This window comes from Lethenteron reissneri, chromosome 58 (genome assembly GCF_015708825.2).
Source record: "Lethenteron reissneri isolate LAM-NWPU_2019-01 chromosome 58, ASM1570882v1, whole genome shotgun sequence".
In the NCBI taxonomy this organism is placed as follows: domain Eukaryota; kingdom Metazoa; phylum Chordata; class Hyperoartia; order Petromyzontiformes; family Petromyzontidae; genus Lethenteron; species Lethenteron reissneri.
In genome coordinates this window covers 352,995-378,398 of record NC_083836.1, presented here as the reverse complement: position 1 = coordinate 378,398, position 25,404 = coordinate 352,995, and the positions used below count along the sequence as shown (strand labels likewise).

Genomic DNA, 25,404 nt, shown 5'->3' with positions numbered 1-25,404 from the left:
AGTATCGTAGATGTAATCGTGGAGAGATGGTTGTTTTGGGTGGGACAAGTGCAGGATGGAGGAAGAAGTGGAGGGTTGGTTACCCAGACAGACATCGCTTTGGCGTCCTGAGGTCGGAGACCAACGGGAATATTTCAAGCTGCATGAAATGGTAGTGATGATGAGCTCTGGTATCAACTGTTAAATAATTGTATGATTTATTGGAAGGAACAAAAGAAGATAAGTGGATGTGTGGTGGCATCAATAGCATTGGCTGTGATGACCTCTTGACCTTGTAATCTCCCCTCTACATGAACGGTAGAGTTGGCTTCGTCTGGATAAGAGGCCAAGTTAAAGGACTTGGGAAGTACTTGTTGGGCTTGTCTCTCTAGCTTTCATTCACTGACATCCAGTGATGTTACACAGCTGGTACTGAGATGCCAGTGGGAGAAAGAAGCAAATCATTATAAATGCCAAACGTTCCACGTCTCACATCCTTTGCTTAATCTTCTCTCCCTTGCCCACCACTGTGAATGCTGTTCTTTTACAGCGTCTGCTCGGTAATTGTCATTCAAATCCACACCTGGCCACAAAGGTGGCCAGGTGTGGATTTGAGTGACAACGGTGGCCAGGTGGCCCACGGTCAGGGCACTGACCAGGCACAGCTGAGATACCTGGGTTCAACTCCAGGCAGCCACCCTTCTCAACGGCCTCCGCCTTAGTCATCAATGTATGGAATGTATGTTGAACTTCCTTCGCACCGCACGGAGCCAACCGTGCTAATCGGAGCTGCGGAGGAAGGACAACAAGCTAAACATGCAAGAACAATGACGGCACAAAACAACCGTTTTCAAAAACGTGTTTGGCAAAATTCCACCTCTTGACTGTTATGTGACAATCTCAAAGCAGAGTGTATTGGAAAGTGTAACCTTTTTTGTGTAAAGAATAAAAAAAATGCCAATTGAAGGATGTTTTCAAAAGTCCTGTGAACAATCCCTTGCTCTGCCTTTGTAGAAAACGTGGGCTTGGCATTTCTCTGTGAGATTTCTGAACAAATTAATTCTTCATCTCATGAGATGATGCTGAAAGTGGAATAAATTAAAACTCACCACTTGGGGACCTGCAAGAAAGTTCACTTTGTCAGGGTGTTCACTGTAGATAGGTTGAATGAATTGAGCCTTGAATGCATCGGCACATAAGTGTACAATTGTATTTGTACACGCCTCCGAATCTGATGCAATATACAAATGTTGCATCCACGTGATACATGTGTACGGTATTCACTGTACAGTACAGTGTGTCATACATGTGAACAGTTTTCACCATACAGGGTACTCTACAGTACAGTGTGCTATGCAGTACACCACACAGTACACTGTACTGCATAGGTACACTGTAAACTGTGCTGTACAGTACACTGTAAAAAAACGAATGAGGATTGGATATCTGGCAGCGTGTGTGCAGCTATGCTCGTTATAAGCGGGGGATCGTTCTAAGCACGGTTCGTGATAACGAGTTCATACTGTTTATAAGAAACTAATCTCACGTGCGTATATCGTTGTCCCATCCATCCATGTTTTCTCCAATCCCGTTTCCTCATCACATGGGGGGGGGGTTCCTCACTACTTCATGAGATTTCCGTATGTATTCCTATTCTCACAATGTGATGTCGAAAGTATAAATCGGAAAAAATTACGCGATGCGAAAAACAAAAAAATTAATAATTTAGCAAAAAAATAATTCTAACGCGCACCTCACTTTGTTCCCTACACCATCCATCCGCTTGTCCCGTCCGCCGCCGTCGTCGTTTCCCCGCCGCGGCGCTCTCGGTGTCGACTTGCACGAGGACAGGGGGGCCGTACCGCACCGTCAGCGACTCCAGCGGGCTGCAGAGCACGCTGGCGCCGGGCGTGGACACGTTGGACCGCGTGTTCGAGATGGCCGTGGACCGATTTGCCAGCCACGACTGCCTGGGCACGCGCGTGCTACTGAGCGAGGAGGAGGAGATGCAGCCCAACGGAAAGCTCTTCAAGAAGGTAGTGGCTTGCAGAGGAGAGGTTCGGCAGGGCAGCTCACCGGTCAGAGCGCCTAGTCCAGCGGTCGGGAACCTATGGCTCGCGAGCCATATATGGCTCTTCCGGTGACGGCATATGGCTCCCAGACAATTTTGAGTTGAAAATAAAAATAAAAAATAAAAAAATAAAATCAGTTTGGAACTGATTTTAAAAAAACTTGTAATATTGCTTAATAATACTGTGTCATTTGAAAGTAAACAGAAATTAGTTTTGAAGATAAATTTCATGGGTCACGGGTCCCGTGACCAGAAGTCGCATTAAAAGTAAGACATATTTAATTTATTATACGTTAAAAATACTATATGGCTCTCAATGAAATATATATAAATATTTGGCTTTTATGGCTCTCCCAGTAAAAAAGGTTCCCGACCCCTGGCCTAGTCGGAGCTCGCAGAGAGGTAGAGAGCGGTCTCAGAGGTCGGAGCATTGAGTTGGCGCTTATGGAGGTGTTGACCGGGTGGCTGAGAGGTCAGAGTGCTGAGCTGGCGCTCACAGAGGTGGTAACCGGGTAGCTGAGAGGTCAGAGCACTGAGCCAATCAATGCCACTGAGATCCGAGGTTCGAATTCAGGCAGCTGCCCATGTTATGGCACCGTGGTGGTGAGATGATAACTACCTCGCATAGTATAGAGGAGGTCGTGGGGTCGATCCCGGCCCTGATGCCTGCTTTATATTTGGAGTTTGCGTGTTCTTCCTTTGGTTTTTCCCTACACATTTCGAATCATACATTTAGAGTATTTGGCTGCTATAAATGTCCACATGATAAACCACTTCGTTAAACTATCATTTGTGGCCAGGTCTCTTCTGAAAAATAGCTCTATAACTCAGTGGGACCTTACCTGGTGAAGTAAAAAAACGTATCCACAAAGTCAATTTGTTCTACGCGTTTGGTATCGGTCTTTACTCACCCTGCAACACCAGCATGCGTCACTGGGCGGCAGTGTGAGCCAGGATGCTTTAAGCTCATGGGAACTGCAATTTTTGGTTTAAACTAGGCTACAGTACTAAGTGCAGACCACGCGGGAGACCAGACTTAACATGGTGAACAAGTATTGGCATATGTACTTACTCATAATATTGGTTTTTGGGTCAGATCGCGTTATTTATAAATGTGTCGTAGCCCTCCACCACCCGACACGGCCAAAGAGTAAAACATGTGTCACGTTTTTCAAAGGACAAAATAATTCACTTCTTTAGCCCACCGGTGTGCTGAAGAGAGAATCAACAGCATTTTAAATTTGAGTACGACGTTTCGCTGATAATTACAATCAGCTTCATCAGATGCTATATTGGACAGACGGGACCCGGAGAAAAATTTCACGCAACCACAGTTAGAGAGACATGCAAATTCCAAATATAGAACGGGCGTCAGGGTCGGGATCGAACCCCCATCCTGTTCATCAGGCGAGGTAGTTAACATCTCACCACTGTGCACAGGTGCACCTTCGTCTATGATAAGAAACTACCCGATGGCACGTCCACCCTGGAAACGGGGCTACGGAACCGGGTTGCGGTGTGCAGGTGCTGTGTGGATTGTTACATCGCAGGACCGTGAGAGAGGGGGGGGGGTCATCCAGCTCGATTTATATTCCCGTCGTCTGGGAGCTGTTGGTTGCACCCTCTGCCCTTGGGCCCGCAGGCCATCTTCGGCGACTACGAGTGGATGTCGTTTGAGGGCGTGGACAAGCGGGCCATGAAGCTGGGCAGCGGCCTCGCCGCCTTGGGACAGCAACCCCGCGCCAACATCGCCATCTTCTGTGAGACCCGCGCCGAGTGGGTGGTGAGCGCCATCGCCTGCTTTCAAGTACAACTTCCCCGGTGAGAATTGTCGTTAGCGCACGGCCGCGTGAGCGACGGCACGTGCCGTTCGTGCGTGCACATGGATGCGTGCACATCTTCACGTGCGCTCGCATATGTGAACACGCACAGGTGCGCTCGCGTGACGCGCACGAGTACGCGCGTTACGTACACCCACCCACCTGCATCCGTGCACGCACAACAATGCACGCTCAAATGTGCGTCCACGTACGCGTACGTGTCCGCAGCACTTGCGTCCATGCACCCAAGCACAATTACATGATACAAAGGCAACGATTCCCCTTATAGCCTTTTACAGATTATGTTAGTGAGCACCTATGAAGGCCGACACGGCACACAAGGGGGTGGGTGGCCAACACCACGCCCGGCCACCTTTGTCTTCCCAGTGGCGATGTTTACACACTGTGCTAGGTACTCATTTGAGGCCGAGTCAACCTAGTGGAGGCCCAAGACCGGTTCAGATAATCGTCACGGGTGTTGGCCGTAAGCGGGAATCGAACTAGTGTTGCCGGGTTCATAGTGCAGCGTGCTAACCGCTACACTACACGACGCACGTGTTTACACGCACTCATATTCACCTTCACATGCACGTGCATGCAGTGACAGCACCGCCCAGCTGTGTAAAGATTAATCGAAACAGAATGTTCAAAACAGCTCAACCAGTACCCTCCTGAACAAATTTAGATTTTTTGGCACCAATCCAGAGGGAAGAGGCAGGCGGTCTGAAGGCCGGGCATAAATCCCTGAACAAGTCAGGAAATGTCAAGCACACACGTGGATTCTGTAACGCTTTTGAGCACGCGTTTGTCTTGGCAAGTGTTTAATTAGCAGCACGGAAGCCAACGATGGGTAGCTTTCAGGGCAGAGTGTGTTTGCATTTCAAACTATTACATGCAAATACTTTTGTATTTCTTCGTGGACTTCCATCGGTAAAAAAACTGTTATTTTTCAAGTAACCTCTTTCTATTTTAATAATTAAAGTAAAAGTGGTGCCATGTACGGTCAAAATGACGGCATGTGATGGCACTTTTGGCGGGAAGAACACTTAATGCGACATCACATTTTCACTTCTGCACAGAATAAATAAATACATAAATACAGTAATGCCTTGCCAACCGCGAGGGTTAGGTTCCTGAAAACCCTCGCCGTTGGTAAACTTGAAACCTGATGGGGAAAATAGAGTTAGGGGACCAAGGTCGTGAGTGAACATATGAATCTCATAAGCATTTTTTATGTTCACTAAAATTAACCACAATGCACTACATAAATGGAACGTCAGTGACGTTTAAGAACATGTTTAATTAAGAAAAGTACAGTAAATTAAACTGCATTTACCTTTGATGATGATGAGGCACTTGGATCACCAACGCTTTTGCTCGTACGCTGAGGGGCCATACTTGAAATTTACGTAAAATTAGAAAAAAATGACAAACATGAAAAAATGTATATCAATCTAGTCTGATATGTTTAAGCACAAAAAGGTAATAAGAGAATCACAAATGTTAAATATACAATTATGTTGTGAGACGGAGCGTGAATATGAGCGATGGCAGAGGTAGCAATGTGGAGAAGAGAGAGGAGTGGGTAGCGACAGTCAGCGGTGTCTCCTTGCGTCTCTTCTTGCGAGTCTGCAACACAACATGGCGCACGCCACGCAGCAGCGCAAATTCTGATTTCACAACTCGGCGTGACGACTCTTCATTCGCGTATCACTCAAACCGAGATGTTCACGGGTTGGTCAACAGGTAAACGGAAGTACTTGGGTTAGAGACCTACATCCACGTGTACTCAAATCTCGAGGTTGGTTACTTTGCGGTTGGCGAAGTAGACCATCCACAATGCCCATCTCTAGACCTGATTATTCGGCATTACCATGACATCGGGAGCCCACTCCTGGTACATTGTTAACTCTAACCCAAATACCAAGGAACAGTGTGGTTCCAGTACCAGGTAGTACAGCAAGTAGCTTCCTCACAGAGACTCAGTCGGGATGAGCACCACCCACTTTAGACTTTTTTATTATTATTTTTAGCTTCAATATCACTCTGTATGTGACTCTTTTTTGAAAGACGTGGGGGAGGTTTGTCAGAAAGGAAGTCATTGCTTTAGTGTGATTGCTGTCCCCACTGATGACCTGCTCTTAAAGGAAGTGGGATGCCGGTTGGTATGGGAGGTGGAGGGGAGAGGGTTGCCGGGCGGTAGGAAGTAGTTTTAGTGGAGAGGTGGGGGACGAGTAGGGGAGGGGGTGGGGGGCTAGTTGGGGAGGGGGGCGGCAGGAAGTGGTCTCAAACACAGCTGGCTGTGAGAGCCAGCGAGCGGTGCGTCACAAGCAGGGACGCGAACGCACGCACAGATGCATTCCCACGCACTGCTCGTTTACAGTGCTGGCACGCACGCGCCCAGCGCCCAGTGCGCACGTGTTTACACATCGAAGAGAATAGTTACAACAGCTGCTGCTGCTGCTTCTGCTGCAGTATCCGTTTATTCATCCAGGAAAGCCTCGCTGAAACTAAGCAAACTTTTCAGGAAAGTCTGGCATGGGGTCGTTGTCACTAAGTCTAATGATATTTTCTTCCACGTTTCAGTTGTGTTCATTTGTGGAGCGCCTCAGACCAAATCACTAGGAATGCTCCCGATCTTGTCAATTCTTCGGAAGCTAAGCAGGAGTGAGCCTGGGTGGAGACTGGGTGGGTGACCACCATGTATAACAGGTTTTATGGGCTGAGGGGATTTGTCTTGTGGGCATCAGATAGCGGTGCAGAACAATCCAATGTTGTAATGTAATTCTAAGCTCCTGTGTCTATGCTTTCAACCAACCCGCACAGACCATCTTAGTGGAGTTGTGGTCAAAAAAATCCCAGTGCCTGTGCGTGTGGAGGCCCTCGTCCTGTGGTAGATTATCAAAAGGTTTATCCGTGTACACATCAGAGGCATATATTTTGAATGCTTTCCCGCTGCACAAACGTAGCAATCAAGCGCCGCCTTCAAACAACAGCTCAAGGCTCACCTTTCCTTGCTCACCAATTCCAGCTCGCCTGTTCCCTCTTTTGTCTACCGGCTCTCCTGTTCAGGCTCTCCTGTTCAGGCTCTCCTGTTCCGGCTCTTCTGTTCAGGCTCTTTTGTTCAGGTTCTCCTGTTCAGACTCTCCTGTTCAGGCTCTCCTGTTCCGGCTCTTCTGTTCAGGCTCTTTTGTTCAGGCTCTCCTGTTCAGGCTCTCCTGTTCAGGCTCTCCTGTTCTGGCTCTCCTGTTCAGGCTCTGCTGTTCAGGCTCTCGTGTTCTGGCTCTCCTGTTCCGGCTCTTCTGTTCAGGCTCTTTTGTCTACCGGCTCTCCTGTTCAGGCTCTCCTGTTCAGGCTCTCCTGTTCAGGCTCTTCTGTTCAGGCTCTCCTGTTCAGGCTCTCCTGTTCAGGCTCTCCTGTTCTGGCTCTCCTGTTCAGGCTCTCCTGTTCTGGCTCTCCTGTTCAGGCTTTCCTGTTCAGGCTCTTCTATTCAGACTCTCCTGTTCAGGCTCACCCATCTGGCTCTTCTGTTGACTTGCATCCCACTGGGTTTTTGCACACAGTGTTGGTGTACGATGCTTTTTTTGCAATCGTTTGCTGTCTTTTCTTGGGTTTTCTGTTTGCACATATTCACTTTAAGATGTTTTCTTGTTCATGTTTTTTGTTTGTTGCGGTTGCACCCGATTCAAGAGCCGAATGGCTCACAGGGCTATACCTAATAAATGAACTTGAAAATAAATTAACTTGAACTGTTCAGGCCAGCAATTCGAGGGACTGAACTCTGGCTCCGTGCCTCCCGAGACCTCGTTCGAACAATGCATCTGATTCATGAGATATGTGCACATTAGAAATTGCGTTCATGATTATAGTAATTATCTGCTCATAAAGTTTCATCATCCCTATCTGTATTTTGTCTTTCCCATGATCCTTAAAGACTCTGGATGCTTTCATGCTTGTCTGTGGTTCCTGGCGATTGCCCCAGAATCTGCAGTCCAGTATAAATATTAAGATCTTTTCTGCCAGTTTGAGTGTTTATACGTGAGATGTTGCATGTGCACACATGGATAATGTGTCTCTCGCACTTCCGATTAGCATGCTTGGCCACGTACGGTGCAAAGGAAGTCCAAAATACATACATGCATGTCCGTTGTTGTCATACCTGTGAGGGCTGACCATTGTTGTTGTTTGTTGTTGCCGTTGTTACACAGTGGTGACGCTCTACGCAACGCTGGGCGAGGATGCAATTGCTTACGGCCTCAACGAGTCCGGGGTCACGCACGTCATCACCAGCGCCGACCTGCTCGAAAAGAAACTGCAGGTATTGCCCGTCACCTGGAATACCTTCCAAGTGTCAAGTTGGTTTTGTTTAGTTGGGTGAGAACTCCACAGAGACCAGGACAGTCTCTCATCTGAACTAAAACGAAGCTATCCTTATTGTACCAGCTAAGGCCCCACTGAGCTATGTAGCACTTTTTCAGAAGTGACCTGTCCACAGATGATAGCTTATTGTCTGTAAGTGTATATGTAGAGCAGAGAAATACGCGGTGCCCACAGTTAAGGGGGTGCAACGGAGGTCAAACAGCTGCTATGCTGTGTCCGGAGGTTGGCGCCTAGGAGACGGGAGATGGGGGGTGATGACAAGAGATTAATGTGACAACTGGCGCCGGCCTGGCGGCAGCTTACGTAAAAGCACGTGAGGACTCGGGATGAGCAGGGGGATATAGGCGGGAGTCCGTGTGTGAGCGAGGGGAGTTGTTGTCGCCGGCAACCAAGACATCTCGCCGCTGCCGCTCCAGCCGTCAACGGGACCTCAACCCTCACGCCGTCGCCGGGCGGGAGTTGACTGAACCCCCCGCCCGGGACAGACGGGTGAGCGGGTCTGAGGGAACGTAGGTGAGGGCAGTGGTGGAGATGCTGAGACGCTGTTTGCGGAGACGCTGTGTGCGGAGACGCTGTGTGCGGAGTCGCTGAGAGCAGAGCTGCTCCGTGCAGGATAAGTGAGGTGCAGAATAGATAAGTTAAGTAGATGTGACCGTACAGTTAGTTATAGGAGTGCCTATAACTGGCACAAGAACAGGTGAATAAAGTGTAAGCAGGTGACTTGTTACAACGTGTCGGTGTGAGTAATTTTTGAAGACACTACCAATAGAAGCCAAATACTCTAAACGCATTTTCTTTGGGTCTTTCGGTGAAGTCACATAGATAGGTTCAAAGAAAATACTAAAAAACTACGACGTTTCGATCGCAACACAAGCGTCCGTCATCAGGAAGATTGGGTTGTTTACCTTTAGAAGCTATAACCCCCTCTTCCTGATGACGACCGCTTGTTTCGCGATCGAAACGTCATAGTTTTTTTGTTATTTTTGTTATTTTCTCTCAACCTATCTACGTGACTTTACCGAAAGACCCAAAGAATATGAATTCTTGCAGTCACGAAAGCTTTAAGTAAAGATTTTACTCTAAATGCATGTTTCTAAATGTAGAGGGAAAAACCAGAGGACCTGGATAAAAATCCACACGACCACAGGGAGCACGTGAAAACTCCAAATATACAGCAGGCGTCAGAGTCGGAATCGAACCCACGTCCTCCTGCGCACCAGGCGGAGTAGTTAACATCTCATAGCCACCGCGGCACCTACGCAATTGGGATTACAAGTATAAATATCAAACCTTACTACAAACACTGGCAGGACCCTCCAGACAAAGAGCGAGGCTTTCCTGGGCAAACAAGCAAAATAAGAATTATAAATAATAATAAACCCGCGGAGTGCTTTATCTGCGCGCTGACCGTCACTGACCTCCCCAACTCCGTGGCCGCGTCGCAGGCGATCCTCATGCAGGTGCCGCGCCTGCGCTACGTGGTGCTGGTGGACGGCACGGCGAGCGGCGTTGCCGGGGTCAAACTGCCCCGCGGCATCGAGGTGATGGGCATGAGCGACGTGGAGGAGCTCGGCGATAAACCCCAGCACCGTACGTCACACACACGAGGACGCACCACGTGCACACGTGCACGCACTCACGCTCAACAGCATGGGTACAAAGACACTCGTGCGCACGCAATTCGTAATGGGTTTTTGGGTCGAATCATCATGTGAGTAAAAGCACAATTGATGTGTGGTTACACCCTCTTCCACCTGACACAGTGAAATAAATAGCACTGTCGTGTGATGAACAAACGTGCCAATTTGTTATTGCTTCTGCTCACCGGTGTTTTGGAGAGCAATCCACAACATTTGACATTTCAGAACAACCAGCATCATCAGGCAATTTACAGGATTGTCAAAATGTACTCCAGCCTTCGGCCTTAAATAGGCGGCACGTTTGTTCCGTTAAAACTTCATTCATTTGGCTGTGTGGGGTGGAGAACGGTGTATGACACACATTGGCATTTTACCCACGTGGCAATGAGAACCCCAAAACCACTGATTTCATAATATCAGTCGCGAAGGCCTACGTGTTAAATTACAGATATACATGTGTATACGCTCGCACCGACTGCTAAACCACACGTACATGTAAACACAAGACAAAGACCCCCTCCCCCCGTGCGGGTGGTGAGTGGTGGCACGGCGGTTGACGTACTGCGCTACAAACCCCGCAGCCCGAGTTTAATTCCCGCTCGCGGCCAACACCGACGACGAATATCTGAACCGGTGAGACCGATCTCGCGCGATGAGTAAACGTCTGCATTGGGGGAGACGAAGGCTTGCCGGGCATGGTGCCGGTCACACCACCCCCTTCGTGCTGCGCGCCGACCTCCGTAGGTGTTCGCCTGCAATATCAGTCGCGCCAAGCAGCCTTGTCGTGTGGGTTACGCAGGGAGGCGGGGTGACTGTGTTGCGTTGGGTGTGCGAGCGCAGGGCAGCGCGCGCGCGATCGTCCCGGCCCGCGCGACCTGGCCGTGGTGATGTACACGAGCGGCTCCACCGGCATCCCCAAGGGCGTGCGCATTGCCCACTCCAACCTGGTGGCGGCCATCACCGGCATGTACCTGCGCATCAACGACATCTGGTGAGGCCGGCGCGCCCCGCGGCAGGGGGATTGCGCCCCCCCCCCCCCCCCTGCTGTGTGCCAGTGACGCTACGATGTGTCACATGAGTAACCGGTGTCCACGCAGCTGTAGCAGTGCATGCGAACGTTGCCACGCACGCTCGAAGGTACGCATGCCTGCAGGATCTCAATCGCCACCCGTTGCATCTATGGGACCTTTTAGTCTTGTTCTTCACTCTAACACTGGTGAGACAAGGCCATAGAGGTGTAGGCCATTTGGTTTAAAAGTCGATGCAAACATTATCGGGGGATGTTTGCATGTTTTCCCACGGGTATGTGTGGCAAATGAAGACTTGATGCCTTGCAAATGTTATATTTGTTATTGCCATCAAGGGCAAAGCCTCTTCCTACCACCGGTGGTGGTCTTCATGGCGGGTGGTTGAGCGGCTCTGCTGCCCTGTGCCGTGTCGCCTCGCAGTGGAGATGACACGTATATCGGGTACCTGCCCTTGGCGCACGTGCTGGAGCTGGGCGCCGAGATGGTCTGCCTCTCCCGGGGCTGCCGCATCGGCTACTCGTCGGCGCAGACGCTCACAGACCAGGTAGGAGAACGGCACCAGGTATGGCCGCCGCTGCTGCCTTTGGCACCATAGCGATCGCCGTCTCTGTGTGAGCTTCAACACCGCCGTCGTCGTCCTTGTAGTAATCATCGTCATAACCCAAAGCCTGATCATCACCACCATCTTGAGGGTCATCAGCACCACTACCACCATCATCATCTCCATCGTTGTCTTTAGTTTTTATAGTCATCACCATTGTCTTTACCGTCATCTTTGTTATGGCCTTCATAATCGTCTGACAAGATTGGCCGCATTCAAAGTGGTTCTGTGGTAGGAATGGAGGGACTGAGTTACCCTCTCAACCCTTTCCCGTTCTGAGACATTTGTAAGTTGCAGGGTGGGTGTCCCGTTTGCCGCCGAATCTTCGAACGCACAAGGGGTTGGCATTCATTTTTATTTAGAGAGGCATAGCACCATTGGTTTTAAAGACATTGTACTCACCGCAGGGAAGAGTAGCGACACGACCACCGCACTCTATGATAGCTGGCGCCAAAAACTGTGCCACACCCCCTCTCGTAATGGCCTTGTGGGAGCCTTGGTACCGATAAAGTCATTTTATTTTACCATACGTGTACATCATCGGAACGGAATTGGAGGAAAAACCTATGACGTACACGTACGTCATCGGAATGGGAACGGTTGCATGAGATTTCACTCATTTGGGGTTATACATCAATAGATCAATGTTTATTTGTTACACGGAAAGTCCCATTCAACCGGTTACCCAGCGAGATTGCAAGGGTGTTCCCATGGTACATGGGCACAACAACAATGACGTCAAAGTGATCTTTACCGAGAATCCGTCAACAACGGAACAGACCGCGTCAGAGGTGAACACCGCGCTCTCAGAACACACAGCAGCACCCGACTGCAAAAAACGAACTTCACTAGACCCTCCTGGAAGAGATTCATGAGACTGACTCGAGGCTTGCCATGGTAAACGAATGTAATAAAATAAAAGACTGTCGACCGGGCATCTGTGAAACTACTGGACATCTGTGAAAAAGAGCTGTATCGTTCATCAGCTTCCTTCAGTATGAATACAAATTCAGATTCTGAAATAAAATATTCTGATAGCTCTTTTTCAGGAGCAACCTGTCCACAAATGATAGATCAACGAAGTGGCTTATCACGTGGAAATGTTAAACCCGCACCCCGCCAGCTGTGAGCTGAATGCCGTCACCACACCAGTGTGGTGACAGCAACACTCTCCAGCGGTGTGTGGTTATCCAGAACAGCCCGTACAACATATAACGATGGAATGGCCGATCCACAAATACAGAGATATACACCACGCTACTTCTGACGCGGTTGTGTGGCTTGACCACCTGAATGTTAAATTGTCGTTGTTGCTCTGCATCCACATTAGCCGTCGGAAAGAAAGACCACGTGGTGCACGCGGTGAGGCCGTGCTATCGGCTGCCTCCTGCCGTGGGACACTGTGTGACGTTGCTTCCTCACTCGTTGATCCCCGCTTCCCGACGGCTGTCTTCTCTCCGTCTTCTCTCCGCCACCCCGCAGTCGACTCGCATCAAGAAGGGCAGCCAGGGGGACGTGACCATTCTGAGGCCGACACTCATGGCTGCCGTTCCCGTGAGTATTCTGCGACGGCGAGTCTGCTGTGTGTGGATCTGTGTGCACCTCCGATTGGCACGGTTGTCTTCGTACGATGCGAAAGAAGTTCAACATACATATGTAGCGAGTCCAACCGAGTCGCAGACGTTGTTCTTGAGAGGCAACACATTTATTACACAACACGTATATACAAAAGGGTAACTGCCCCTTTACCAGATACAGCCCAGGGTGGTGACCACCCAGCTAACTACACTACCATACAAGAGTTATGGCTACGACGGACCGGACCCCCACTCGGGTCCCGGGCCACTTCAGACAGAGAACGTGGAGCTTCCAGGTTGCAGAACGAAGCGACCCCGGTCCCTCTCAGGGACCCCCACCTTACATCCTGCCGCGTCGGGGCCGGCTCCGCTCTCGGCCCCGCCCACCTTCGCGAGCGTTCTAAGCTCAAGATCAAGGATATTCATTCCCGAGAGGCCAAGTTAAGCTGCGTGCATATCTCTTACAACGAGGCCCACTGTTTTTTTTGTTGTTCATGAAAGATGTGTGTGTAGCGAGATGGAAGCAAAAATCTTTGCTTCAATCTCGCTGCCTCCACGCTGCTGGATCACGGGCAGCCACACTGCTGGATCACAGGCAGCCGCGGGCATTTATTTATTTCTTTGTTTACCTCCACAGACTGGGGCCAACTCGTAGAGAGCATCGTCTGCGTACGCAGTTTCTCAGTAATCGGTCGGTTTAGATTCACCTCGCGCCTACGGTCGCTTGAGCACCGAGTCACTGACCCCCTTGCCGATTGAGAAGCAGTGAATACCGGAACAAGTGTCCGTGTACGAGGTGCAAACGAGCACGGATAATCCAGAACCCGGACGCTCCGCCTACGGATATTCGCGAGTTACCTGTATCTACGTGTCGTGGCTTCTAGTCAGGCACACACCAAGACTGGGAGCAACACCGTTTATTCTCTATCACAACCAATGCTATTCAACGTTCCAAGGTTAACTGTGCACATTCCGAGCGATTATGTACATTACAGGTTAACGACGTAAGGTGGTGGCCACCGTTCCTAAACACTTGAACGGATTCCCTATACGATTGAACTAGAACTGCCGACGCGCCGTCGTGTCGTCGCGTACTGAAGAGCGAAGATCGCAGAAGACGACTTCTTCCCGGGTTGAACAGCCACGCTCCCTCTCGGGGCTCGGCTTCTCTCTCCTGTCGCGTGACCGGGCTCCGCCGCTGGTCACGTCGCTTTCTCGATCCTTGGCGAAGAGTCTGGGTCCACATCCCGTGGCCCGCTCAGCCCCTTCTGGGGCCCCGTGCCCCCTCGTCCGGTCACGTGCTCTCGCGGGTTCACCCGGACTGTCATGTCCTGACCCGACCTCCGTGACATCCGGAATCTGCCCTCTTCTACTGAGCCCTTGTGTATAGTACACCCACTGTCGCCATAGAATGGCCCATTTATGTCGTTACACATGTGTGGGTGGCGCAGTGGTTACATTGGTGCCCTACGGCAAGAAGGGTCTGTGGTCTATGCCCCACTCACGCACCTTTCTGTGTGGGGTTTGTACGTTCTCCCCCCTGTTCTGGGTTGTCTGGTTTCCTCTCATAGCGAAAAAACATAGAATGTAACTGATATTGGCCAAATATCTAAATGCTAAAAAATAACCTTCAAATTACACATTTGGGATGCCATGTAGCAGCATCACCCCGCTACTGCGAAAAATTGTCAGGACCCTCATGAAAAAAAAGAGTCTTGAAGCTCAGAGAGGCCTTCCTGGCTTAACAAGCTTCGTGATAATAGTAATGTGAACCCTCGGCCACATTCTCCCAACACTGGCCACGCCCGTCTATGTCCGCTCCTCCCCTGATGCCGCCACTTGCGGCTAGAACGGTCGGCTGCGTACGCTGCAAAAGACGTTCAACATAAATGCGCACATTGGTGCGCCCCTCGCCCTGGTCTCTGCAGGAGATCATGGAGCGCATCTACAAAGGCGTCATGGGCAAGGTGCAGTGCATGAGCCTCCTGCAGAGGATCGTCTTCAAGCTGGCCTACAACTACAAGCTGGAGCAGCTGGAGCAAGGCTTCGACACGCCGCTCTGCAACCGGTGACGCCTCGATTGTTGAGCAAACTGGCAACCAGTGACTTCAGTTGTTTCGCGATCTGGCAACCGATAAAACATTTCAGTTAAGCAAACTGACAACTGCTGACACTTCAGTTGATTAGCGAAGTTTCAACTTTTGACTCTTAAAATTTTGAGTGAATTTGAATTCCGTGACACAAAAAAGCCATTGTATGTAAATTTCGTTTTTCATTTAGTTTTTCCAAATTCCAGCTCTGAGATGTATCTATAATACATTTCATTTCCATGTGACTCCTATCAGGGCATATAAAAGGTGTGTCCCTCGTGTGGATAAAATAATTGTACTCGAATCAATTCAGAAGTAGTTCCGAAAAGTAATCTTTTAGTCGGGCTCTTCTCTCACATAGAGTGATGCGCTGATAACTGTAGGGTGGTCCGAATGGAAATGTCTTCGTCTCAAGGCTCGATAACTGAAAAATGCAAAAGGGATAACGAAAGGATTTACGTTGCATTTTTAACGATGATCATTTCGATGTAAAATGCTCCACAGAATATTAGCTCGCGCTCAATGAGAGAGAATGACTCGGAGGCACGAGAAAGCACAGCCAATGAGGAAAGCAGTCACACGATGAGCTGGCACCAACAATTGCCCAAGCTCTGGGGTCCTCTACATATTAAGGTGCAATTGGCCAATTAATGAGTGTTTTCATGCAGTCACTGGCGATCTGGCTGAGACCATCCAGCTCATTACACACGAGAGGCTGGTTTTGCATAAGCACCTGACATAAAACTGGCCTCTTATCTATGCTGGCTCGGCGATTGACATGGCCAATCATGAGCAAAATAATTTTAACTTTTAAAAAAATATACTTAATTTCACGTAAGGGGCAACATTTTTTTTAACATCGCGGGCAAACAGGAGAGAGAACGTTTGAGGAACATGCGACTGCGTGGATTTCCCCTGCGGTGCACAGTCTCGTGTTCAACAAGCTTCGTGCGCTGCTGGGCGGCAACGTGAGGCTGCTGTTGTCGGGCGCGGCGCCGCTGTCCCCGCGCACGCAGCGCTTCATGAACGTGTGCTTCTGCTGCCCTGTGGGGCAGGGCTACGGGCTCACGGAGACCTGCGCTGCCGGCACTATCGCCGAGCGTGAGTCTATCCCAGAACACCAGCAGCAACTCTAGTCATGAGACTGACCCATGGGTAACACAGCAGCAGATGTTTCAGTGTTCATGGGTCCTGCCCACAGCAGTAACAACAGCATTGAGTCTGAAAAAATAAGAACAGGTTTTACCCTCTCTGGCAATAGAACAGGTGTTGAGATTCATCTTGTTGGTTCTTTCGGTAAAGTCACGTAGAAGGGAAATAATAAAATAATAAAAATTAAACATAATAAAATACAATTCTCACGACGTTTTGGCCACAACGCAAGCAGCCGTCTTTCCGACAGACCTGTTCTTCACCTGAGGACGGCTGCTTGCGTTGTGGCCAAAACGTCGTGAGAATTGTATTTTATTATGTTTTATTTTTATTATTTTATTATTTCCCTTCTACGTGACTTTACCGAAAGAACCAAGAAGATGAATCCCTGCTGTCACGAAAGCTTTAAATCAAAATATAGGTGTTGAGATGTTCAAACACCAAACAGAAACCTTTTGCAAAGAATCATTGAGTCTGAGAAGTAAAACTGCAGCAGCAACTTGGTTAGTGAGTCTTACTCATGACAACAGCAATATTAATGAGGTTGAACAAATGGTGAGAGATGTAAACATCATTCATAATCAACGTGTTAAATCATCCATAATACAGGTTTTTTTTGGGGGGTCAGATCGCGTTAATATAAATGTGTCGTTAAACCCGCTACCACCCGACACAGCCAATTCGTAAGGTTTTGCACGTAAACAAGGGATGCCACTCATTCAGCACACCGGTGTGTTGGAGAGTAAACCCACACATTTACAATTGTAAACATCAGTCTACTGGACATTTGTGAAAACGAGCTTCATAGCTCATCAGATTCTTCCGGGTCTAAATGAAGATTCTGATTCGGAGCCAGGAGCCCCACGCTGCATTGCACACCGTACTGGAATTAAGAGGCGCTTGCTCGCTGCACTAGCATCGATAGCCTTTGTGTGTGTGTGCGCGTGCACGGTATTGTGGCACTACAAACCCAACAACCCGAGTTCGAGTGCCACTCAGCCAAATACCAGTGACTATTTTCTGAACCGGTCCTGGGCATCTCCTAGTTCGACTCGGCCTCAAATTAATAGCTGGTGTGGTGTGTAAACATCGCCACGAGGGGGACAATGGTGGCTGGGCGTGGTGCTGGGTACTCACTCCTGTGCCCGCCTTCATAGGTGCTCACTCACAGGACTTGTCCTGACAGTCTATACGGGGGGAATTTTTGTCTAACTTGTATCCTCTTTGCCCGCCAGTGCAAGACTACAGCACGGGCCACGTGGGAGCTCCGCTATCCTGCTGTGAGATCCAGCTGCGCAACTGGGAGGAGGGTGAGTTGTTGTGCTCTTGCGCGCGTGCGCGCATAACACACCTGCGCACCTGGCCAGGCATGGTGGCACACGCCTGTCGTCCAGTGACTTACAAACAGGGTTGGTTGTTCATGCACAGATGGAGTTGCCTTCATGTGTGTGAAGCACCCATGCCTGTGAGGGCCGTGAGTACAGCAAGTGAGTTTGAGACAGACTGGAAGCAACCGAGTTTTCTCACCACTTGTGTCTGTGGATTTTCTCCAGGTATTATGAAACATCCCTTTGCTAAATAATTGTTGACTTACGATAAATAAATAAACTAACCATGCCTGTTTTATTGCCGAGTTAAAATACATTTTGTGTTGATGAGTGACTTTTATCGACCATCGGCATTGGTGAAGCAGGACCAATCCTGAGTCTCAATGGTAACTTGTAGGCCCATTAAAGAGATGCTACGAGCTGGCGTTTGTTTTACCGCAATCCCTCGTTTAACACGGTAGATGCTTTCCTGAAAAGTGCCGCGTTCAGCAAAAATTCAGTTTCCCCATCATAAATAACGGAGCGATAAAATTTGGCAAGGTACGATGTCCGCACACGCGGTAAGATGGCGGGACAAATAATTGAGATGAGGTACACCACCGCGTACTGTATCATTCCACGCGGCGTATACCCAGAATTCCTACGCCGCACAGCTCAAGAAAGTAGTTTGTCGTTGACCGCTCAGAAACCGCATTGTGAAAATGGGCATGTTCCACTTTGGGCGAAAAGTATTTTCTCATAGAAGCACGTTTTTGCTAAAACGCATTGTGTGAACGGCCTTTCAGCCCAGATATCTTTCAGCAAAGTCCAGCAAATTTGTACTAAAATCAAAATTTGCGGTCTTAATTGTTAAGTCTAGGATCCTACACAAAAACTTCATTAATATTACATTTGAATACGATATATATGTATGTATCTTGTTTATTGTGTGTTTGTGGGTGGCTGGATGGCAATGTATGTGTGTGGGTGGAGCGTGAGTGTAGTGGGTAGCTCAGCGTAAATTTTGAACCGGTCCTGGGCCTCCCCTAGGTCGACTCAGCCTTCATTGAGTACCTGGTACATTGTATAAATAGCAGCACTGGAGCCACAGGCGGCCAGGCGTGGTGCTAACCACACCACTCCCCTCGTGTGTCATTGGTGCTCGCTAACACCACTTGCTCCAACTGTCTACGTAAGCTACATGGGGGATCTTTAGCTTTGGGTATATGTAAGGGATGCAGCGATTTGCACACCACTTCATCCTCGTCAGCTGAGTTTGATCCCCGGTCTTGGAGAATTGGATCTGAACCTGTGTCTGGGCCTCTCCTAGGTTAACGCGGACTTAAATATAAGTGCGCTTGGGAAATATCAGCAATGGGAATACATTGGGAATACAAAGGTCGTGATGCTGGCTGCAAAACCTTATCTTGCACCATGCCGGCTCTAAGAGGTGCTCGCTAATAGTGCTTGTCCCAGCGGTCTATGGGGCTGAACTGGGGGAGCTGTGTGTGTGTGTGCTCGTGTCGCATGGGCTCTTTGCCCACTTGTTTGAGTGAAGTTCAAGGCCGTATGTTCCTCCCAACTCTAAACATCCCCCCATGGAGGCCTTCCCCCTACCCCCGCCACCCTCAGCCCAGCACATGGCCTCTGTTTATATCCTCAAAGGAAAAATAAAGCGCTAAACATCCTCTGCTCACTTTCATAGCAAAGCGCAACTCAAAAACAAACATTTTAAGATATATTTATGTTTTATTTGTCTTTCGTATTCTCGGCCCCAACAACCCCTCACCCAACCGTATTCCACCCACCCCCTTTGAATGCCTCATCACACTTCTGTGTCCACTCTACTACCTCTCCCGTCTCTCTGTGTGCCCTGAAGAAGGATGCCCATTATATACTTGTCAAGACCACAGAGGGTTATTCTATTAAGATTTTGTATTTTTTGTGCTTGTGCACCATTGGCAATGCAACGGCATCACTAAATACTCTCTATGCGTGCCATAGACGTGTGGCCTCTTCATATGTTGGTTCCCGGCACACTCCGACTTGGTACAAATTAACTCCTTCCTGTGCCGGGCTCTCAGAAACTTAACATTTCATGACGTTTTACTGTTCCCCGCCATCCACACATGGATATTCCGTTATTGCTGCAGGCCTGCTGCCAGCAGAGATGCTGGTGTCCCCAGCGCTTTGACGTTTACTGTTTAGTTTCACGACACGTCTCGGACTGTGTTCGCGAACACAAGGCAGATTTGAAACACGGCAGAACCAATACTTCTGCCCTAGCTGGTCATTGTTATAATGCAGTGGGCTCGCACGATATTGTTTTTTCCGAGACCAAGGTACTCTGAAAACCTTCGGGCTACCATCAAAGATTTGTCCATGAAGCCATCCAGATATATAAACACGGAGACAATTTCAACCGAGAAGATGGCTAAAAGCTGAGCAATCATTAGAAGGACATTATTAACCAAGCAAAGTCTCCGACTCTGAGTTGCATTGCCCTGTTAGGTGCCTCTGCATTAACGGACTGGGGTCTTACTAATATGGCCACCTCTGCTCCCTTAGCCTCGATGTATCGATGGTTCTGGCTGTGTGATGGGCTGTGTGTCTTCCTGGCGTGACCACCGTTGCGGTGGTTCTCTTGCGTGGACGCGCTTGCATCTCATAGCGCAGTTGGCAGCGCCGCAGCTTGTGTTACACATAGACGTTACATTAACGTGCTAATCCCCCTAATCTCCCTGCCTAATCGGTCCCATCAACATAGTGCTAATCTCCCATTAACACTGCTGTTGTACGCATATGTGGGGATGATACTCTTATGCGGTGACAGAAGCTCATTTCATGCTAATCTCTCTCCCTAATCTCTCTCCATAATCTCCCCCATCAACACAACTGAGGTGCGTGCGTCCGGGGATGGAATTCCTTTCCAGCTCAGACCCCGCTTGCTTGCCCTTCGCCACATATATAACCTCTTGTTGTAACAGCTCTCTCGCTGGTTCAGCAGTTCCACTGCTGGATTATTTTTTTCCACCTGAGGACGACCGCTTGTGTTGTGATCGAAACGTCGTGATATATTATTTTTTATTTTATTTTTCTAGCGAAAGAACCAAAGAGTATGTTTTGTTTATCTCTCTCCCATTCGATTGTCTGTCACGAGCCAGTGGTGGATATTTTACATTCTCATGGAGGACGCAAGGCCCATTATTCCCATGAGGTGCCCACATGTATGGGGAGAGAGACCCTGAACTCGGCTGTCCAGCATGTCAGAAGCCTACTTGCTTTGCTACCTTCTATACATTCCATTTCACTGTTCTGCAATTATCTGTCTCATGCAATTGATGGCTCCATCTCTGTGTGATCCACCAATCATGTGGTGTTCGGCATGGGGTCCCGACGTTTCACTGCACTTGATGAGAGCTTCTCTTGGAACCTAATGAAATGAAATTTGGCATTTAGACGGTAACATGTTGGACCCATAATCCAAGAGGCCTTTTTTTGACCAGTGTTCCATATCAGCATTTGGTTAAGCAAGGAAGACCCTGCCCCAGTTTTGATTTTACAGGTTTACACAAAATGAAGCGGGTTCGTTCCAGAAAGTGAGCAAAGCCAAAGTGAGGCGAACGTGTCTCGGGCTTGGAGCGAAACGTCGGACATTGTGCCGAACGAAGTGCAACCCAGGAACACATCGGAAGAGCTGAGGGAAAGGCCCCCCTGGTGGAGAGGGACGGCAAAGACACCGACTGAGTTGCAGTTGGAGATGGAACATTACATTGTAGTTGGAGATTGAAGGTTGCATTGTAGTTGGAGATTGAACATTGCATTGTAGTTGGAGATTGAAGGTTGCATTGTAGTTGGAGATTGAACATTGCATTGTAGTTGGAGATTGAAGGTTGCATTGTAGTTGGAGATTGAACATTGCATTGTAGTTGGAGATTGAACATTACATTGTAGTTGGAGATGGAACATTACATTGTAGTTGGAGATTGAAGGTTGCATTGTAGTTGGAGATTGAACATTGCATTGTAGTTGGAGATTGAACATTACATTGTAGTTGGAGATGGAACATTACATTGTAGTTGGAGATTGAAGGTTACATTGTAGTTGGAGATTGAACATTGCATTGTACTTGGAGATGGAACATTATATTGTGGTTGGAGATTGAAGGTTACATTGTAGTTGGAGATTGAACATTACATTGTAGTTGGAGATGGAACATTACATTGTAGTTGGAGATTGAACATTGCATTGTAGTTGGAGATTGAACATTGCATTGTAGTTGGAGATAGAACATTACATCGTGGTTGGAGATTGAAGGTTACATTGTTGTTGGAGATTGAACATTGCATTGTAGTTGGAGATGAGCATCACATTGTAGTTGGAGGTTGAACATTGCATTGTATTTGGAGATTGAACATTGCGCTGTGTGAATGCCGTTCCGCCCCTCTCCTACCAGGCGGCTACACAGTGAACGACTCCCCGAACCCGCGGGGGGAGGTTCTCATCGGGGGGCCCAACGTGACGATGGGTTACCTGAACAACGAGGAGCTGACGCGCGAGGGCTTCTACACGGACGCGAGGGCACAGCGCTGGTTCTGCACGGGCGACATCGGCGAGATCCTGCCCAGCGGCTGCCTCCGACTCATAGGTGACGTGCAGCTACGCACCACCTGCGACTATGCGTGTGTGTGCACGTGTGTGTGCACGTGTGTGTGCACGTGTGTGCACGTGTGTGTGCACATGTAGGTTAGTGCGTTGCACTCTGTACCCGGCGACCTGAGTTCAATTCCCGCTTACGGCAAACACCCGTGAAAATTATCTGAACCGGACCTGGGCCTCCCCTAGGTCGACTAGGCCTCAAAGGGAGTACCTGGTTCAGTGTAACACGTAGGAGGCTTTCGCGACCAATATCATCCATAATAGAGGTTTTTTTGGGTTAGATCCCGGAAATATATAAATGTGTCGTTAAACCCGCCACCACCCGACACGGCCAACTTGTAAGGGTTGTCACGTAAACAGAACGTGCCAATTCGTCACTAGTACAGCACACCAGTGTGTTAGAGAGCCAAGCCACATTTACAATCTGAGTACGACGTTTCACCAGTAATTACAACTAGCTTCATCAGGCGACAGCCAGATTTGTGAAGAAGTCTGTTTCGTTCCTTCTATAGAGGCGTAGACGTGGTGACCACGCTTCTGCGCTCTTGCGCCAAGTGGGGGGGGACTACTGAGTCAACGTACATGATGCATGTGCGTTATGCGACCCCTTTGATCTTGTCCGTCCTGTCTATTGTGTTTATTAAAATAGCCATACCCACGGTAATCCCTATTGAAGTATGCTGCCCTTCATTGGCATACATTTAAACAATGTGTTATTTGATGATTAGCTGCCACGCAGCACTAAGGCGGTAGCTCTCCGAACGGGTAAAATATGTTTTATTTCTTTAAATTTCGATAGATTCTCTAATTAGTCTTGGCCAGTAGTAGCTAGTTTTGCACAGAACTTTATTATCAAAATCAATTGAGAGTCCTTGTTGGCACGCGTGTTCTGCTACTGTTGACAGTTGTATTTGGGAGAATTTAATATTTCTCTGATGTTCTTTTAGTCTCGTGCTGATCATTCGTCCTGTTTGCCCAACATAACATTTACCACGTGCAATTAATCCTGATCAAAGGGCTCGCATAACGCACATGCATAATGTACGTTGTCTCAGTTATCCCCCCCCCCCCCCCCACTTGGTGCAAGAGCGCAGAAGCGTGGTCACCACAATCCACGCCTCTATTTAAGGAACGAACAGTAAGGCTTCTCCACAAATCTGTCTATCGCCTGATGAAGCTAGTTGCAATTACTGGCGAAGCGTCGTACTCAGTTTGTAAATGTTGTGGCTTGGCTCTCCAACACACAACCAGTGTGCTGTACTGGTGACGAATTGGCACGTTCTGTTTACGTGACAACCCTTACTAGTTGGCTGTGTCGGGTGGTGGCAGGTTGTAACAACACTTTTATATATTTACGCGATCTAACCCAAAAAACCTCTTATGGATGGTTCAGTGTGTAAACATCACGGCTGAGGAGACAAAGGCGGCCGGGCGTGGTGCTGGTCACCCACCCCGTGCCGGCCTTCAATGGTGCTCGCTAACAGCACTTGTCCCAACAGCCTCTTGAGGCTGTAAGGAGAAGCTTTGTCTTTGTTTGTGTGGGCGAAGGTTCTCCCCATTTGAACAGAGTTGACCTCACCCCAGCTGAAACGTCAAGTTTGGAATCATCGCTTGCCGTTGTGACTCTACAATAACAGTTGACGACTTGTGGTGGTGGGGGGGGGGGTGTCTGCTGTGTACACTCGCGTAGACCGTAAAAAGGACCTGGTGAAGCTGCAGGCCGGGGAGTACGTGTCTCTGGGCAAGGTGGAGTCCGCTCTTAAGAACTGCCCCATCATTGACAACATCTGTGCCTACGCCAGCAGGTGAGGGCCAGGCTGCAGGGACACAATTTGGGGCAGCAGGGTGTTGGCAGCGGTCACACTTTATGCCTTTACAGGAAGAAGTCCTGAGTTTGATTCCCACCTCGGACATCTTTCTGCGTGAAGTTTGTGCGTTCTCTTCTTGTTCTGCTGTGTGAGGTTTGTGTGTTCTGTCCCTGTTCTGCTCTGTAAAGTTTGTGTTCTCTCCCTGTGTTGCACTTCTCTCCTCCACTCCCCCGGGCACTCGCTCAGCGATCAGACCTACGTCATCTGCTTCGTCGTTCCCAACCTGAAGATGCTGACAGAGCTGGCCGGCCGGCTCGGCATCACCGGCTCCTGGGAGGAGATCTGCAACCACCCGGCCATGGAGCATGAAATGCTGAAGGAGATCAGCGCCGCTGCCACCAACGGTACGCGGCCCTCGCACTCCTTCTTCCCCCCCTCCCCCCAGTGCAGTTATTCATCTCAAACTCAGGATGCTCGTTAGGAGGAATCTTACGTCCCGTGGAATTGAAGAGGTCGATTTTTTTTAATTTGAATTTCCTTTTGATATGAAAAGTTTTCTGATTGGTAGTGTTTCTGAACAGTGTGTCACCGTCGATGTAGCCGAACGGGGATCGATGGTTTCCGCCCTCTTGCCCTTGGAGTGGATCGTTAGGGCCAGGTCGCACAAATGTTGGGTTACCATCGTGAACGCGTGACGCCACCTTGCTGCTGGCATTTCCCTGCGGAAACGATCTTACGAGTCGTTTGCCAGTCACGTCGTCCGTATGGCTCCTCAAATTCTGTCAAAAAATAAAGCTGGACACCTAATGTGTCATGTGCATTTCAATTAAAACTAAACTATTAACTATAATCTTGGTTCTTTCTGTAAAGTTACGTAGAAGGGAAACAATTAAATAATACAAATATTAAACAATAAAATGATCACGACGTTTCAACTGAAACACAAGCAATCATCAGGTGTGAAATCCACAGCATTGAGTGCCCGGAATCTTTCAGAAGATATTCGATGCTGTCAAAGGTTATTTCAGCCACCAATTCCTGCAAAAAAAACCATAACGTTTAACTGGAGGTTTCACATAGTTGGGAATATTCGAGCTCCGAATTAAAATGTCTGAATGATCGACAGACTTGAGACGCTTTCCCCTAGCGTAGATCAAAATGCCTATTAAAATTTACTTGAGAAGTAGTTCTGTGACATTGTCCCAGGGTTGTTCCCTCGTACACAAGGGGTTGCACTTCTCGCCATGCGAGTTCTAAGTGAGGATTTATCTGTCCCACTAAGTGATGCGGAC

At 48.8% G+C, this 25,404-nt stretch overlaps 1 protein-coding gene across 1 annotated transcript in view; it reads left to right on the top strand.

The window, feature by feature from the left end:
- The window catches only part of LOC133357576 (long-chain-fatty-acid--CoA ligase 4-like), a 71,704-nt gene that overhangs the window by 28,143 nt on the left and 18,157 nt on the right, over positions 1-25,404 (top strand). The window contains 14 exon segments of the mRNA XM_061575564.1: positions 1,831-2,015; positions 3,693-3,851; positions 3,853-3,871; positions 8,079-8,188; positions 9,696-9,840; positions 10,731-10,881; positions 11,339-11,462; positions 13,002-13,073; positions 15,025-15,164; positions 16,115-16,287; positions 17,574-17,648; positions 22,102-22,293; positions 23,995-24,109; positions 24,359-24,516. Of these exon segments, the coding sequence (XP_061431548.1) occupies positions 1,831-2,015; positions 3,693-3,851; positions 3,853-3,871; positions 8,079-8,188; positions 9,696-9,840; positions 10,731-10,881; positions 11,339-11,462; positions 13,002-13,073; positions 15,025-15,164; positions 16,115-16,287; positions 17,574-17,648; positions 22,102-22,293; positions 23,995-24,109; positions 24,359-24,516 (1,818 nt within the window).